General features: G+C 41.5%; 1 protein-coding gene across 1 annotated transcript in view; it reads right to left on the reverse strand.

Moving 5' to 3' along the window:
- Nucleotides 1-15898, reverse strand: part of ZNF451 (zinc finger protein 451) — a 40047-nt gene extending 24149 nt beyond the window's left edge. Inside the window, exons 1-7 of the mRNA XM_084284100.1 lie at nucleotides 15856-15898; nucleotides 15554-15637; nucleotides 10520-10603; nucleotides 9555-9680; nucleotides 3017-3128; nucleotides 2106-2256; nucleotides 585-711 (exon numbers count right to left, since the gene is read on the reverse strand). Coding sequence (XP_084140226.1) covers nucleotides 585-711; nucleotides 2106-2256; nucleotides 3017-3128; nucleotides 9555-9680; nucleotides 10520-10603; nucleotides 15554-15634 — 681 coding nt within the window. The 5' untranslated portion in view covers nucleotides 15635-15637; nucleotides 15856-15898. The remainder of the gene's footprint in view (nucleotides 1-584; nucleotides 712-2105; nucleotides 2257-3016; nucleotides 3129-9554; nucleotides 9681-10519; nucleotides 10604-15553; nucleotides 15638-15855) is intronic.
- Between the last annotated feature and the right edge of the window lie 1794 nt (nucleotides 15899-17692).

A 17692-nucleotide genomic window follows, 5' to 3' on the forward strand; every position in this document is an offset into this window, starting at 1 on the left:
GAAGGGAAAAGAAAGGAGGCAAGGAACAACAACAAAAAAAGCAAGTACTCTTAGCTTATATTCAAATCAAAACTCAAATGCTAGATTATCCTGTTCCCTTCCATAAATTAACTAAGTAATGGTAGACACACGTATCAATGGAGAGACCAAACACAGGGAAGAGTCACTCAAGTTTCTTTTTTCATCCTGTTGCCTCTTTTTCTGATTTCTTTTCTGCTGTTCCTCTTTACGTCCCCTTGCTTCACCCTAACCTCAATGCCTTCATCTTTTGTAGTTCTGGAGACACAAAAAAATGGAACACCTTTTGACAGCACCAACAAGGACAAAAGGTTCAAGGCAGGCCTGCAGTCCCCTTGGAAGCACACCGCAGAGTACAACGTAATGGTCAGATTTAATGGCAATGCTGTCCGGATACACCAAGTGTTTGAAACACAGCACAATAAGAAAAACTATTTGGAAGCCTACATCAATGGAGGTGGGGTGGAAGAGGGTTTAGAGGACAAAACCCAACAACGTATAGTTATATATCTTGACAACCCTCTATTATGTTCAGTCAGGTGAGTTACTTATCCTTTTGATCTTGCCTTAGATAAAAGATGATCAGTGTACTGCTGTAAGGTGGAAAATCTTTTGCAGCATATCACACAGGCAACAGCATTATTTGGGGGTCCATGCAATGTGACTGTTGGGTCACAAGGAGAGTGATCAAACCTAGAGAGGAAGAAATAATTAACAAACTAGGCCCCTCTCAACAGCAAAAATTGTTTTTCTTTTTTTTTTTTTTTTTAATAATAGGAAAATTTGGGTCTTTTGAAGCTACTGGACAACAACCTATCAAATCAACCTAATCTGCAAAATTCCTCACCTGTCATTAGCTGTATCAGCTGAAGTATCCCATGCAGAGCCAATTCTCTCTGCAGCGTATCAGTTATAATGAACTATTTGTGGAGGACTTACACTGTTTTTAAAAGTGAGAGAACTAATCAAATCTACATTTCCTAAAGATTTTTTTTAACCTCTCTGTATTGTTTTTGGCTGGAATAGAGTTAATTTTCCATACAGGAACTTGCATAGTGTCATGGTTTGGACCCGTGACCAAAACAGTGGTGATAACACACTGATGTTTTGGTTGCTTCAGAGCACTGCTCACACAGAGCCAAGGACTTTCAGCTCCTGCTGCTGCCCTGACAGCGAGGAGGCTGCGGGTACACCAGGAGCTGGGAGGGGGCACAGCCAGGACAGCTGGCCCAGGCTGGCCAAAGGGATGTCCCACACCATGTGGTGTCAAGCTCAGCAATAACAGCTGGGGGAAAAAAGGAAGCAGGCAGGGGGATGCTCAGAGTTATGGTATTTGTGACCCTAAGTAACCATTCTGCGTGATGGAGCACTGCTCTCCCAGAAAGGCTGAACATCTCCCTGCTGATGGGAAGTAGTGAATGAATTCCTTGTTTTGCTTTGTGTGTGGGTACAGCTTTTGCTTTACCCACTAAGCTGCCTTTATCTGAATCTATGAGATCTTTTACCTTTCTGATTTTATTCCCCTTCCCAGTGTGGAGAAGAGGGTAAGCAAGTGGCTGTGAGGCGCTTAGTTGCCTACTGGGGTTAACCCACAACACCCCCCCTTAGTTTTTCCCCTTGCCAGCTTCCCAAGGACACTACCACTAGCTGAAACAGCATAGGCTGGAATCAAACAGAAATATAGTGGGTGGTGACTAGCAACAATCAGCTATGAACACACATCTGTCCTATAGATAATCTTTACTCATCTTTCTTTTCATTAGGAGCATCTTAACCTTTTGCTCTTTCACAAGTTTGGATGAAGAAATAACATAACTGGAGCACAGAAATGTTGTTTCTCAGAAAACCAGGTATTAGAAATGCTTAGCAAGTGGAAGAAATAAATTTGAAATGAAAAACAAAACAAAAACAACTACAAAAGAACAACTAACCAGGAAGTTTAATCATAACACCTGTATAAAATCTGCAACACATTAACCTACCCTCCAAATGAGTTTTTTGTCACTATAGGCAGTTTAAAGTAGATTTGATGTATATGTCGTAACCTTGAACATAGTTTACTACTATTTCTTGCAGTATGTCCTTACCTTTTCAGGTGACCTAGGAGAAGATGCCCATTATCAAAATTTCTGTTGCAACGCATCACAGGACAAGAAATGGGACTGCTGTTGACTTGTGTCTGACCTCCCCTCTGATAAGCACCCCTTCTTCCACTGTTAACGGTGCCTGGTTTGAGACCTGTGTTAGAAAACAAAACACTTAACCAGAATCTCACATATAGAGGCTTAAAAAAAAAAGAAAAAGCAACACAAAACCAACATAACCAAACCCACAAAACCTAAAGCATTTAGAAATCAGGTTACATTGATTCTAGAAGTATGCTAGCAGTGCACTGTAATGTAATCCTATTACAAAAAGTCTCCCGTTTCAGCTGAAGAATCTCTCTCTTCAATCCCCAGTTAGATTACTTCTCTAATACTTTGACACACTTCCTCCAGGTCTTCCAGGAAACATTTTAAAATTGAAATTAAAAAAAACATATATATTTCAAACTCAAGTTATACTTACTTATGTAGGCATACTTTCCTGAGCAACAGTTCAATAAATATGTTCCTTCTGACAACTTTGCAGTAAAAGTTGTTAGCGCTGCCTTAATGGCTTTTATACTTCTTATATTTATTTTTCTAAGCAACAAAACATTTGAAGAATAGTTTTTGTGGAAACTAGTACAAAGTTCAGACTCTAAGATTTGGTTATGAGTAAGAGGCACCTGCAAGCTCCCTGGCAGTATTGCTTAACGCAATTATCAGCTGTTCTATTCTGCAATGCAGCACTTAGAAATCATCACTACTAAGTGAATTAGCAGTGACTCAGAAAACACATCACCAAAACCTAGTTTCAGCGTACACAAATAAAAGCTGATTGCTCCTATAATGCATTCACTATTAATCTTTGGTTCCTTATTAAGTATTTGAAACCCCATCATTCCTATACTTACCTGGCATTTTTAACCACTGGTCCACGCATAGTCTTGCGGCTTCTGTGTCACTGTGTTCCCGAATAAATTCTAGTTCCTGCAACCCGTGAGCATACTGGGAATCAACTTTCTCCTGAAGGTGAAAATATGTAAAGCAAGGTGTTAAACTTTTTTTTTTTTTTTAATTCAAAATTAAACATGTATATCAAGTTGGACTTTCAAAATTTACATGTGGCTCTCTATAATTTAAAAAAATAAAGAAAAAATTTAGAATGATTGGACTGACTTCTATACAACACAAAGGAGGAATATCAGAGCAATAAAATAACAAGAGAAGAGTGTTAAGTTTTGTGCCCTAAATAAAGGCTTCAGCTCTTGAAATATGCTTGCTGAAAATAGTAAGTGAAAAAGTTCAAATATCGATCTTTTCCCTCTTCATTCCCTCTGAGAATATGAATCCTGACAATACAGAAAATCTCCACTAATATCACAATCAACTAAAACATATCTGTATACTGAGTATCTTCCGAAAAATACAGCTAATAAAACTTGACCAGACTGGCCACATGGGAAGTTATAGAAATAGCTTTCTTCTCAAATAAATTCAAGAATACTAACAAACACAGCTCAGGTTTTCATATGGCCCACAGGAACACCACCTCCTAACTAGATACTTTTAAAGAGCAACTATTCACAATATATAATTCTTTTGTAGGAGAAAAAAGTCAATTAACTTACTTCTCCCACACTTACTTAAGTTTGTGAAGCATATCCATAACCAAGACTGTACGAACAAATAACAATAGAATGAAAAATAAATAAGAAAAAGCTTTCCCTAGCATTTTCCTAACACCCTTGGTGACACAAGATTTTATGTATCTATTTGAAAAAAGAAACTGCGTTGAAAGCCACAAACAGAAAAATTTCTTGAGTTCTACTAGTTACTAAAACTTAGCTTCTTAGATGGGTCAAAGCTAACTATGACAGCTCATTATCCTGAAATAATTCCAGATACTGAACAAAAAATGCCAACCTGCCTCAGCTACATCCCATTTTATCCACTCGTCTTGTTTCTACAGAGGTGTGTGTGTGTTTTCCAGATACCAGCTATCTGGTGGCATACCATTATAGGACCATCAGGCTATGGCAAGGTACAGAGCCACGACCTTAACAATCACAGAATTATAGGGCTTATTACCCTGTTGTTCCTGAGAAGACATCAGAAAGAACACCTGAAAGTACACAACAGCAACATCTGTAAACATCTCAAATTTCGAGCACTGCACTTGCAAACATTTGGGTGTTGCACAGCAGCTTCCTGTCTCTGAGATGAAAACTTAATGGTGCATTTTGCAGATGGCAGCTCATGCTTCCCGTGCTCAGCCTGGCATGCAGGCTGCAGCATATTAAGTCCCTTCCCATAGCAATGTGCACATCACATTATTCACCCTCTGTTCTAGTGATCTCCTGGCTGGTACCATACCGGATAACAGCAAATCATCGGACTGAGGAGAGCGCTTTCTGCTTCTTGGGCAATTTGTATCAGTGCATCTTCTTCCAGAATTTGATGACTAGTAAAAGTGATCACCTGTTCCTTTGCAAAGATGGTGTTTACATCTCAAATTCTAACCTTCACACCTTCTTCAACAACAGTATAAATGAAGACAACGTTACCTCATAGTACAGCAATTGGCTGAAAAATCTACTTCTTATTTTACACAGAGAATCAGAGACACATTTCAAAATGTAGGAAAAGAGGGCTTTACATGCTGAAAAAAAAAAAAAAAAAGAAGTTGCCTCTGTGATATGCCCACACCACAAACACATCAACTTCAGTATTCTTAGGGCTTCATTTGCTGGTTCCAGGTAAGGTGCTGAACACCTGGCTGCTCTGCAAGTAAAAGGAGATTGGGGAAATTCTTGTAAAGAATGTGGTCATTCAGAAAAGGAGAGGTTGATGAATGCTGTTTGGAGGGTACAAGAGGATGAGGAGTAGTCCACCCAGTACTCCTTGACAGAGATTATTGAAGAACCACTTTCCCAATAAATCACAAAAAGTATAGATTTTTAAAGACAAGAATTAAACGCCACAGTTAATGATGAGGGTGTTACGTGCAATCTTTCACTCTGAAAAAGAAGAGAGAAACCCTACTACCTCTTAGCAAGCAAGAGCACAACTTCCTTTTCTCCTCACTGATTTTAGGCAACAGCCACATGACAGAGTAGACAGCCCTGTTTCCTCACATACATTTTAAGAACAGGCCTCCTCTGATGTGATACCAGTTTTGATTCTTTTTTTCAAGAAGGAAGAATGTTTGTGCCAAATATTACAAGACACGACAGTTTCTTTACAAAGAGCCATCCTATGTTTGAAAAAATTCGAGGCATGCAGCCTGAGCATTCTCATACAAAAGCATCTCAAGGCAATGACTACATCAGTGTGCTGTCTTTTAGGCTTGCTCATTTTCACAAGATTGGCTGCTCTCAACTCCCCGAGTTCTGCTACCCTTCAGCTTTCAAAAAGGCATGGCAAGGATTTGCAGATCACATAAGATTTTTCTATCATCACTTCCAATCACAGATGACAAGAATTCTTCAAAAGGACAGTAAAGATCCACCAAGCATATTATAAGGAACTCTGAAAATATCCAATGCTCTGCAGCCTTCAAATATTTACTGTTTAGATATCTCTACACAGAAAGAATGTTTCACAGTAGTGTCAGCTTAATTCTGTCAGTACATCTTCTCAAGTTATTTAGTGAAGCCTAGAGCCATGGAAACCTCATCTAGACCAGACAGAACATTTGGAAGTAACAGTTTGGAATAAATAATCTTACACTGGAAAATCTATCCTAATGATTAAAATTCTTATTCAACACAATTTTCTGTTAACAGCATCTCTCCCTATTGAGTACGGTGAATCTGTCCCACAGTGTGACCACCACCTTCAAGGCAGCTTCAGCTGGTCAGATCAAGAATAAATTCTGCCCAGCCAGCACATCTCTCAAAAATGGTTTTTCAATCCCTTCAACAACTACACCCCTCTAGCAATTGATTGTCAGTGTTAGGGTGAACTTCTCTTACTACTAATTTCGGTCAAGTTCACTTTCACAAAAACAAATATATAAATCTCTTTAAGTCAAATCAAAAAGCCATTACAGATATTACATTAATAGCTGAACAAACTACATTGCTGTACAGCATACCATTAGCAGCTAATGCATGTGTTCCTCTCAAAGCAAATTTATTCATCATCTTTAGAAAAACTGCTAGCTTGCTTTGAGGTTCAACAACCAAAGCAAACAAGAACCAAAAAATATGCACACGCAAGGTGGCTAAAGGCAACCTACCTCAAGAGATAGCTTTTGTTATTTCTGGTTTGGACTGTGGTTTTTCTGCGGTTAAGCATAGAAAACCTCTCTTACAGACAGAAATCAAAGTTACCACAACTGGGATGGAAACCTTTTCACAGAAAATGTTCTGGTATATGGAGGGAAGAACCTGCTCCATGGCTCCAGGAGTGGACTCAAGCGGACTCAAAAGGAGCTCCCAAATGGACTCCCTTCTTTTCCCTGCAGCTATCTGCACAGCGATCAAATCAAATGATCAAATTTGGTCACTGATCAAATACCATATCAGCTGTGAGCATCAAAAGGATGCCTTATCTCCCACAAACCACACACCGGTGTATCTGTGAGGGCCATACAGTTCTCTCTTTGAAGGAGACAGATCCGTGGTTGGACACACAATTCCCCTCATCTCCTAAAGCTAGATAACCTTAGCTCCCCAGCTAAACCTGGCTCACAAGCTTGCAAACAGGTAATTCCCATTATAGTGCAGCCTGACACAGCATTAAATGAATGCCAGTCTGGGACTGCAACAGTGTTTCCCATTTCGTAGTATATTTCATGACTAATAAGAAGCGATTTTTTTTTAAATATCTTGAAAACAATGTTTTAAGGAAACAGTGCTTCCAGTAAATAAAAGGTTGCTTTTTTTTTTTTTTAATATATGTAAATTTTAGATTTATTCTTGTTTCCTATATTTTCTTTCTTCATATATAAAAATACATGCAAAATGAAAAAAAACGTGCTGACATTTCTGATGATTCTGAAGATTTCTTCCTTATATGCATCTTGACAGTGAGATGTTCTGCTTCCATGGCCAGATTTAGCGACAGATTTGCTTTCAAGAGAAGGGACAGAGAAGGAAAAGAATCCTCTACTAGAGCTCTGTAACACAAGTGACTGTGTTTTTCGACGCCTGAAGATACAAACGTCTGTTGGAGAACCAAACTCAGCACAGGTCTGGCAAAATCATCGGCAGATAGCAATAAAGGATCCTTCTTTCTGTGGAAAACCCCCACAATCTCAGCTCAATCTCCCTGCCAGATTTAAGAGGCACAGTGCTGTTAACAAAGCTCCGGGGCAGTGGGAATACCCTGAGCTTAGACTCAAGGCTCAGCTCAAAGGTGCCCCAAGATTTATGCACAGCACTTTCTGCAGCTTTGACCATGACGCAGAGGAGGGGCATACAAGATGTTCTGTGCTAGAAACAGCAAATTAACAGAGACTCAGGATCCTGGTAATTCCTTGCGTCACCAAAGCAGCCAGAAAGTTTGATTTAAAAAAAAAAAAGAATTAAAAAATAAATAAAAATGGAACAGAAAATCGTCACTGAAACCAAACAGTCAGCTTGCTCCACTACCAAGCCAAAAAAAAAAGGGGGGGGGGGAAGTTTCACTGTGAAAAGTAATTATAACTTTGCAGACTGCATTACCTGTTGCTACACAGCAGGAAAACATTCATCATCATCAAAGGATTTCCTATCCTTCACTCTCAGACTATTTCTAACGCTACATAGCTATTGCTGACACTATAGCTCAAAAACTGTATGTGGAGACGTTAACAAATTGCCAAATTCCATGTGGAGGAGGCAGGAGAGGGATGTAGGCCTCTGCTCAAAGCTACCTTAGGCTACATCCAACAGACTTTTACTGGGTTGCATTACAGTTGCAGAGTCTGTAGTGGACTGTAACAGCCCTTGTAACTGTAGTGTAATTGGGTGGCTTTAAAGGTCAGTAACAGTGGTTCAGAAAACTGGGCTAGAAAGCCAGCACCTTTAGGGAAAGCAATTAAAAAAACTTTTGGTTCGTGAAATTATTCCATAATATTTCATTAAGTTATCAACTCCTTCAGGTTGGAAGGGATATCAAGAGAAATTAGTCCAACCTTGTGCTGAAATTGCAGGTCAGCTATGGGTTCAAGACAGGTTGCTCAGGGCTTTATCCACTTGGGTCTTGAACACCTCTAAGCACCGTCTACACAACTCCCCTGGGCAACCTATTCCAATGCCTCCTTTTCCTCACATTCAATTCTCTTCCTCTCTACCACGTACCCAGACAGAACTTTTCCTTTTTCAATTTACGACCACTGTCTTATGTTCCTCTGCCACACACGTAAATAAAAAGCCTGGCTTTGTGTCCTTGACAATCTGCCTGGGGGCACTGGGTGTTGCTGTTAGGCCCCACTGAAGCTGCCTCTTCTCCTTGCTGACCAAGTCCAGCTCCCTCAGCCTCTCCTGACAGGGAAGTGCTCCAGCCTCTGACCATCTGATAGACTTGCCTTATTTAATCTTTTTCTTGTTCCACAGGGCCCAAATCCAGTTATAGCATTCCACCCACATGTGGTCAAATGAGTGCCAAGGGCAATAATCAATCCCTTCCCCTCCATCCAATCCCCATCATATAGCTCACGATCCTGTTGTAACCCTCTGCTACCAGGGCATGCTGCCTGCACTTTGAGCCTCCCACCCACAAGGACACTTGGGTGTTTGTCCACAGCTGCTCCTCAGCCAGTCAGTCTCAGCCTGTATCAGTGGAGGGAGTTGTTCTGTCCCAGGTGCAGCACTTCCATACATGTCCTTGTTGAATTTCACGAGGTTCTTGTCAGTCCATTTCTTCCAGTTGCCTCTGCCTGAGTCAGCTTGCTGACTGCAGAGTTGCCTCTGCAGTCAGCTTGCTGACTGCACCTCCTAGTTGGTACTACAACCAAAAATCCATGCCTTCCAAATGACTGCACCATACAATTCATAGGATTTGGCTCTGCAGTTATACCTTTAACTTACAAAATATTGTCTCATTACAAAATAATACCTGATATGGACATTTAATGTAGCAAACAGCATTCTAAAAATCTCAGACAAAAGTAATTATTTCACTAGATTTGCCACATGGTTTTGTGATAACTGATATTCTTTGATTATTTAACCAGAATAACTGATACAAAGCTCCCTGTGCCACACACACTAACAAGTGAACTGGTTTTTGCCTTTTGCATGAAGTTACTACCTTTTCCTCTTAAGAACTGCAATAAGACTACCAGTTAAAGGCCACTGAAGATCAGAAGTCCGTATCATATTTCAAACAATGCCCCAGAAACAAAAATCTAGGTGTTAGTTCCAGGCTGGGCTCACCAATCTTTTTATTCACTTCATAGTGAAAACACAGTTGTGACTACTGTACTATGAACTTCTACTGAAGCAAGAACACATCCAGTACCTTAAAGGCTTTGTTTTTCTCTTCCTTTTGCTGTTTCTCTACTTCAACGTGGCGTGCCAGACGATCCAGTGTTGATGCAACTCGTTCTTTCTGATAGTCAATGTGATCTTTACGCCTAGCATTTCTCTACAATTAAAAAGTTAAAACTTTTATTTGGTAATTATTACATTAGTAACAGACCTTAATACTGTAAAAAGCAAAGCCCAAGCAATCAGGATGTAATTCAGTACAAATAGTCTGATCTTAAGTTCCACAATCATCACAAGGGAGTGAGACAATGCACGTACAGAAGATCTGCCTTCCCTTACAACCCAGGTTTATTGCACACAGGTGAAGAGACAGCCACTGCTGACAAAATCAACTGCAGTAGCTTGTTCTCAGTCACTGTCCCTCTCGAAAGTACCACAGAGTGGACACAAGAAGCTTGGGGGATACATGAATTGACCAGCTTGCTTCTGACTCAAATCATTAGGACAGCTTACAAAGAATGAAGTTAGGACCAGACTGAGAGCAGAGTAAGATCCTACAGCCTAAGCACTCCTCCTAAAAAGTCCTTGTAGAAGGAAAATGCCTCAGATTAGGCAGATACATTCACAGGCTTCAGAATGAAAATTGACTTCTAAAGTCGCTTTTAAAGTGACATTTTCCTTCCCTTTTCTTCATTACAGTTGTCAAAAACAGTGAAAGACAAGTAAAAGCTCTAAATTCATCATAAGAAGGCAGAAAATCCGTCTGGAAAAAAAATGAATTGTTAGCCTACTTTTCCTAATTACTCAACATTAGGTAAAAAAAAAAAAAAAAAAAAAAGAAGACTTAAATACTAGCTTATTTATTAATTACTTGTTAAACTACCTCTAACAAGTTTTCCATGGAGAGTAGCAGACGGGAAAAATACAAGAGACTAATTTATTTATTTCTTTTTTCTTCTAACTGAGAAGTCCCAAGATACGTTCCAACATACTCACATGATCGTAGCAACTGCTGTTCGGTTCTTCATCTTCACTACTGACCAGATCGATGCATTCAAGTACAGGTCTTAAGGGTCCTTCCTGAAAAAGCGTTAAAAACACACACGTACAAAAGCATTACATTGTGTTCCCTGAAGGTAAAGTATTGCTCTCATTAGAGAACATTGGTAGCACTACGAATATTTTAAGGGGAATTTCACCAAGGTTCCAAGAGAGTGTATTAACGAAATTCCTGAAGGACAACTTAACAGACTTAGGCACAAAATTGATAAAATATGCACACATAGGAGATATTTGCAAATAATTCAAGTATCAACTTAACATATAAACATCGACTACCAAAAATAAAGTGAATGATCATGGCCTGCTTAAGAGCCTTACACTCTTCACCTTCTCAATCAATCAACTTAAAATCTACATTTTTAATTAGAAACGTTCAACTTGTGCCATTACTTCAATGGTACTAGGGTATCAGACTATCACCAAGAAAGGAATAGTTTTAGATTTTACTAAACACAACTAAGAGGTGGTAGTTTTTTCACAGAATTACTTTTGTTTTGTTTTTAAGAAGACACAAATTAAATTAAACTCCAACTGCCAAGTAAATTAAACTCCTGAAGGACTTCAGATATTATGAAAGTGAGAAATAGCCTCACACACATTTGTAACCTGAAGTCTATGCCTTTCTAAGGATGTTGTCCTTGAATGTTTCCTGATATAGGCATCTTGAGAAACTTCACACTGACTGCCTGTGACCTCAGTAACCTGCTAGTCTAGATATTATCAACACCTGATGATTTACATGCCCTCAAATCCCTCCATTTTTACATTCTGTCCGGTGCTATTGGGTAGATAGCAGAACATCGTGACAAACATAAAAAAGCAAACGAAAAAGAAATCATACTTTTATGCTTTAACTAAGGAGACTCTAATAAGCAATCAGGTCCTATATTTTTGGAGAAGACACACAATACATCTCGAGCTCCATGCACACCCATTGTGATGAGTCTTCCAGTTTTAAAGGCAAAAAGAAGCACTATGTCCACAGTCTGATGTCACACACGTAAAAAAAACAACAGCAATAAGCAACGTATCATGCTATATCATTATCACATCTCACCTAGATAATCAGGAAAATAAATTTGGAATAGGAAAAGTAAGCCTGCATACACCAAACGAAAATATGCCTAGCTACTCTAACTCACACCCCTGGTCGCTGCCTAGGAACATAGACAACTTCCCCGGTAATTACGTTGGCCTCATTTTTGTGGCAATTATGCACAGAAGAGAGGCAAAGTTAACTAAAAATCTCCACATGCTGTAAACAGCTTCCCATCCAAATTTATTACATCTCAATCCCAATCCTGCTAGATTCTGAAAGCTATTACCTGACCTCAAAGTCAATAAACAAAATCAAAGATAGTTTTTGTTTTTTCTTTTAGTTTTGTACAGGCAATTCCATCCACACCATGTAGTATTACCCTTTTGTCTGTCAATGCTGCTGGCAGATGCCACCCAACCATTAATAACTCCAGAGGTGTTCCTTATTGTTGGAAGCTAAACTTTCCAGGCAGATGAAGGACTCCAGGCAGTCAACAATTCACTGATTTCTTGAGGAGGCACAGTGCTGTACCCACTACCTCTGCCATATCTTTGGCAGTGTCCTGAACATCTTAAAAATCAACCGAGGAGGGCCGGTTACGAGGATATACTGCCTCATGAGAAGTAGCAGAGAACTGCAGCAGCGTGCAATTCTCTCCACTGTGTTTACTGCATCTCATTCTTTCCATTCTTCCACCTTTCAAGGCCGTAAAGCTGCTGAGCTGGGCAGGCATAAACAGCCCTCACTGTCTCTCACTGGGAAGGAGCAGGGATGAGACCTTGGACAAAGGACAAAATTTATACGAATTCAGCTGCAGGACTCACATTATCCCTAAAGAGTGCTTAAATTCTAAGAATTAAGGAGAATATGATTTTCTAAACTAAATCTGAAGAATCCACAATGGATTAGCTTTTGTAGAAAACGACAGCCTCTATAAATCTGTAAGAAATTAAATCCTCAGAAGAAACAACAGGTGCTTGCACGTCACAGCTCAAAGATGCCATCAGAGCATCTGACCGTCTCATCAGTTCAGCAGGGGGGTTTGAGATGTTCAAGTCTGGTTCTGACAGCTGTGGCTCCCTCAAATGAAAAGATTTTCCTTATTTCTCTTGATTCGATTCCCTTGGTTCAGCTCAGCAAGCAACTACTCCAAAGTTTGGAAACTGACAACTGAAAAGCAGAATAATGACCTGCTTTCAAGCCTAATGATCACAACAGTAAATTCAATTAATTATAAGCAGTATTTCACTTGCTTAGTGTTGTTTGCATGCACAAAACATTATTTTTCCTTCTGCATTTTATACTTTTCACTAAACATTTTTTATGCACTTGTTAGTTTGCATTCCAACTTGAATACAAATGCAATATGGCAAATTTTTAAAATTACTTCTCAAAGATACACATGTACATCCTTATTTCCCTCCCTCCCCTTTTTTGTGGAAAAGGGAAAAATAAGAAAAAATAAATCTATCTGCCTGTATACACTCTTGAATAATAATGCAAATCTCAAATGCAGCACTTAGGCTAGTTTGTGCTGCAGTAGTCTAAAGGTTAAGCCACCAAACAAGATTAAAAACAAATACTGAAAAGAACTATAATCCTGGATCAGATTGACAACTCATCTGAGCTACAACAGATACCTTGAGAAAGTGGAAAAATCAGGGAAAACAGTGAAATTCTATCCCGAGCATATCTACCTGGCAACTGCTGAGGTCGACACGAGGACCCTTGACTGAAAGCTGTCATTAAACGTCAGAGCCTGGCTTATCATCATTATCAGCTGTCATCAAATGTCAGAGCCTCTCTCTCAGAAGAGACTCCAACACTTCTCTGAGGGTACCAGTAGGGATGAGCAGCCCAGGCTCATCCCTACAGCTGTGTTTCTTTGGTTCCCCAACTGGTTAAACTAAATAGCAGCACAGTGCAAAGACAGTGCCAACCCTGAGGATTCCAGCACTGCAAAAGATTTATGGGCTCCTTAAAACCTCTGTAGGGATTCAAAGAATTCCAGGTGTTTTTGATGTATCGATTTTTCTAGTATTGCTGGTTCCTAGCAGTTCCTGCTCACTTCCCTCGGTACGTTTCATTTCATGCATTCCCAACTCTTTTGCTCCCTAAAACACTTTTCTGTGTCTATACCACTTAATTATGACTAATAACGACTGTGAATTAAGTTCAAGCAGTAACTGGAAATGTGTAGGTCGCCCCCAAGTGTTTTAGGCAAGATAGTGTCATGCAGTTATACCACACCCCTTCTCTAGATCTCAAAAAAAAAGTATTAGTTTTCCTAAATCACAGAATCAGACAGGTTGAGGTTGGCAGGGGCTGTGTCTGGGCAGCTTCCTATAGATCTATGAAATGAAAATAATAAAATACATCATGTACACGAACACACACACAACAATCTTTCAAGAAAAAATGAACACGTTGAGATATTCAGCGGGCTTCTCCAACCCAATTTATGCAGTACCACTTGGTGCACTGGGTCCTTGAGGCATGCAGTACTTGAAAGATCAGGTAGCATTCATACACAGTGTTTACGAAGCCCCTGCACATCTAGCCATACACATTATTATATGGAAACACTGATCTAAAAGCTATAAAAAATAAATTAGAAATCCTTCTGAAAGGTGCATGTTTACTACAGGGACGTGTGGTAGTGATCCAACATGGGGATGCAGCCAGTGTCAGACACCTGTCCCCTTGTGTTCATCAGTGACCACAGCAACCTCCCGGGACACCAACCCTGCACAAACAAGGCTAAGCAGCCTTCCTCCCAGACAGGCCAGCCTGTCTCAAACCAGTCATCACAGGACCACAAAGCATCTGTGCTTTGCACATGCAAAAACAAGAAAAAAAAGGTAGCAGAACCGCTGATTTTATACGTTTCTTTTCTTTCAGTTGGTGTTCTCAGCTCTACCGCAGCCCTTCAATCATTGCACGCCCAAAGCTATGTTAACTTCCTCATTCTTCGCCCAGCGTTTTAAGAAAGTGAGGCTTATACAATCATTCTACACGTGAGCGCTTGCCCGTTTATTTAAAGAACTCTGAACTCATTAGTCAATTCTGGTAAAATTCAACCAAAAAATCAAGAAGTCTCAGAGATGATCAAGTATTTATAGGTTTAGCAAAAATATGTGTATGCCCCTTATACCTCAGCACCTAAATACCTGTGCAGAAAGGTGTACAATTAATTTAGACTTCATCAAACACCATGAAAAACAGGAAGAAATCTACTGCCAGTTACTTTTTAGCACTAAAAATAAGAGAAATCAATGGGAAGCCACCCATTTTCAGTGCTAGCATCAATTAACGGCTTCTTTCTTATTTGTGTGACTTCTGCTTTAGGAGAAACCATCTTTCTGTTCTTGCACATGCGCCTGCCATCCAGCACCAATTGACTGATGCTGGATTGAGGCTAGAGCACTGGCAGCATGAAAAACACCCTGTTTCCTTGGGTATCTGACAGATATAAGTATCTTAAGGTTAGGTGTGTGTAAGGTGAATGGGTAACTGGTGCTGTAGTGTAGGTACAGGACACTGCTTCATAATTTGAGAAGACTGCTTAAGGCCTCTTACCTCGTTACCTTTGATGAGGCTGCTCATTAAGCACCCTGCCACAGGACCAGCAGCGCCTGACCTTGCCGTGTACCCCCCGGCCCCCTCGCACCCCACACTCACCCGCTGGGCTGCTCGGCTCTAGGCTCACCCTGTAGGACCCACTGGCATCACCCAGCACCTTCCCAACGAAGGGGTCAAAAATGCTTTTGATATAAGCTTGGTATCTATTTAATACAAACTTGTTATCTTAAAGATGACGCCGACGACTTCCAGATGGCACAGATTTTGCTGATTTTGGTCCCGTTTGAAAGGCACGCGTTAAGTTTTCTGCCCCAAGCCCCCGTGTGCAGGCGCGGGGTCCTACTTACTCCAACAAACTCAATCTCGTCCTCGCTTTCGGAAGCCGACGACCTCCTCTCGGAACCGGCGGCCGAGCCGTAGGGCTCCATCACCTAGGGAGACACAAACCCCAAATCCCCTCACCACCGCGGATTTCAATTTTCCAGCCCCCCCCCCCCCCCCCCGATCCCCAAACCGCGGCCTAACCCAGGCAGCGCCCCGGTGCCGGCGTCCCCAGGGGGAGAAGCACCCGTGGGGGCTCGGCACCGCCCCGGGGGGCTCGGCATGGCCCCGGGGGGCTCGGCACCACCCCGCTGCCCCCAAAACCCACCCTGGGGCCGCTGCCCGCCGCAGCGCCGCTTCCTCTTCCCCCGGGGGCGGCGGGGAAGGGGGAGAGGCGTGGCGGCAGCGCGGCTTGCCGGGACTTGTAGTCGCCGCCCGGCTTCACCCCCTTCTCTTTCCCCTTCTCCTTCTCCATCCCCTCCCCGCTGGCGGTGCACGGAGCCCGGGGACCCACGCGGTGGTGCCGGGACCAGGACCGGGGCCGGGGCCGGCCATGGCGGCGGGCGGCGGCCAGGGCGCGGAGGCGGGAGCGGGAGCAGCAGGAGGAGGCTGTGGGGCGATGGCGCCCGTGCCCTGCTCCCTGCTCGCCCCCCGGGCACCGTTGTCCCGGCGCCGGTAGCCGGGCGGGGAACGTTGTGGCCGCCCTGCTTGAAAGAGGCTTCGGTTCTGAGGGAGGGGTGGGGGAAAAACGTGTCCGTCCCCCCCGCCTCGGGGCTCCCTCCTCATGCCCCCTGCCCCGCCCGCACCATGTCTCAGGGGGTGGAAGCTGTGTGGTAACCCCCAGGCCTCGGCTCTGGTGGCTTCATGCAGCGTGGGCAAGCTCTGAAGATTTAAAAGAAACATTACTCTAGGGATCTGCGACCCCCTTTTCCTTATAATTTGAGTTTCCTGGCTGGGGAATGCGCTGCGGCAGCCAGGCTCTGTGGGGGAGCGGGGTGGGCGACGGGGATGGATGGCTATGGTGGGCTCTGCTGCCACAAAATGCTGAGGGAAAATAAATGTGAATGTTAATGGATGAAATGTTGATATCTTGGAGACCTGTAACTTAAAATGATGAGATCCTGAAATAAAATGACACAGCTAAGATGAATTTTATTTATTTTGTTGACTTGTTTTCTTGCCTTTTATCTACTACTGCTCTCCTCCCTTCATCCCGCAATTACCTTGAGCCACCCCAAGTACACATGAATTGCCTTTGCTCAACGCATTAACGCTGGGTAAATAGGAACATGTAATGACACAGTTGTGTGCCTACATGAAAGACCTAAATGCACACAAAGCATGTCACTGTTCCTCCTTACTAAATTTTGTATGCCCGAGAAATATTTGAGGACACTATGTTAAGTTTTGGTGATCTGGAAGCTTTGTGAAAGAAATAACGCATCACAGGGCACTTAATGTCAGCATTAATTTAATGCACGTTTCTTGTAAGCAAGTTACTGTACTGTAAGTTTTAAGCCCCATTTCATGTGTGAATGAAAACAGCTCTCTGGTAGACATACTGAGATGCTGAATGGCCAAAAACAACCAACCAACCAAACACCACAATGACTGAAATATTTTTATATAGATTTTCTGTTGTGTGAACTCAGAATTAGCCCCTTCAGTGAGATGTAATTCTTGTTTCTTTTTTTACTGTTTGACTACTAATTAAAATAGACTAGGTAACACATTTGTACAACTTCATCACTATTGTTGAGGTGTATAAACAAAACTAAACTACTGCTTAGAAAAACCAAGTCCTTGTCGATGCCTAAAATTTCATATTTTGCATTTTAACTTATATGTGCTAACAGAACGTTGATAGCGGCTGTTCTGTTTGTAGCTTGTATTTGCACTTAGTTACTTTTTATTCTTGAATGTAGATAATATGATGTGCAATAATATTGGGTTAATAGAACAAGGTGGCATTGCTTTTTGAAACTGTTCCTCTGTGAAAATGACACTCAATTGAACAGGAAATTTTCAGCAGTAACTCAAGTAAGTGAAGGGTGTTTGCTATTGCAGTGATCCATCCAAACATCCTCCAGCTATGCAAACAATTAAGGAGAAAAAAAGAAGAGCAAGAGAATTGATACATGTAATCGTGTCAGCATTGACAGTAT

This window comes from Netta rufina (genome assembly GCF_964035555.1).
Source record: "Netta rufina genome assembly, chromosome: 3".
Lineage (NCBI taxonomy): Eukaryota > Metazoa > Chordata > Aves > Anseriformes > Anatidae > Netta > Netta rufina.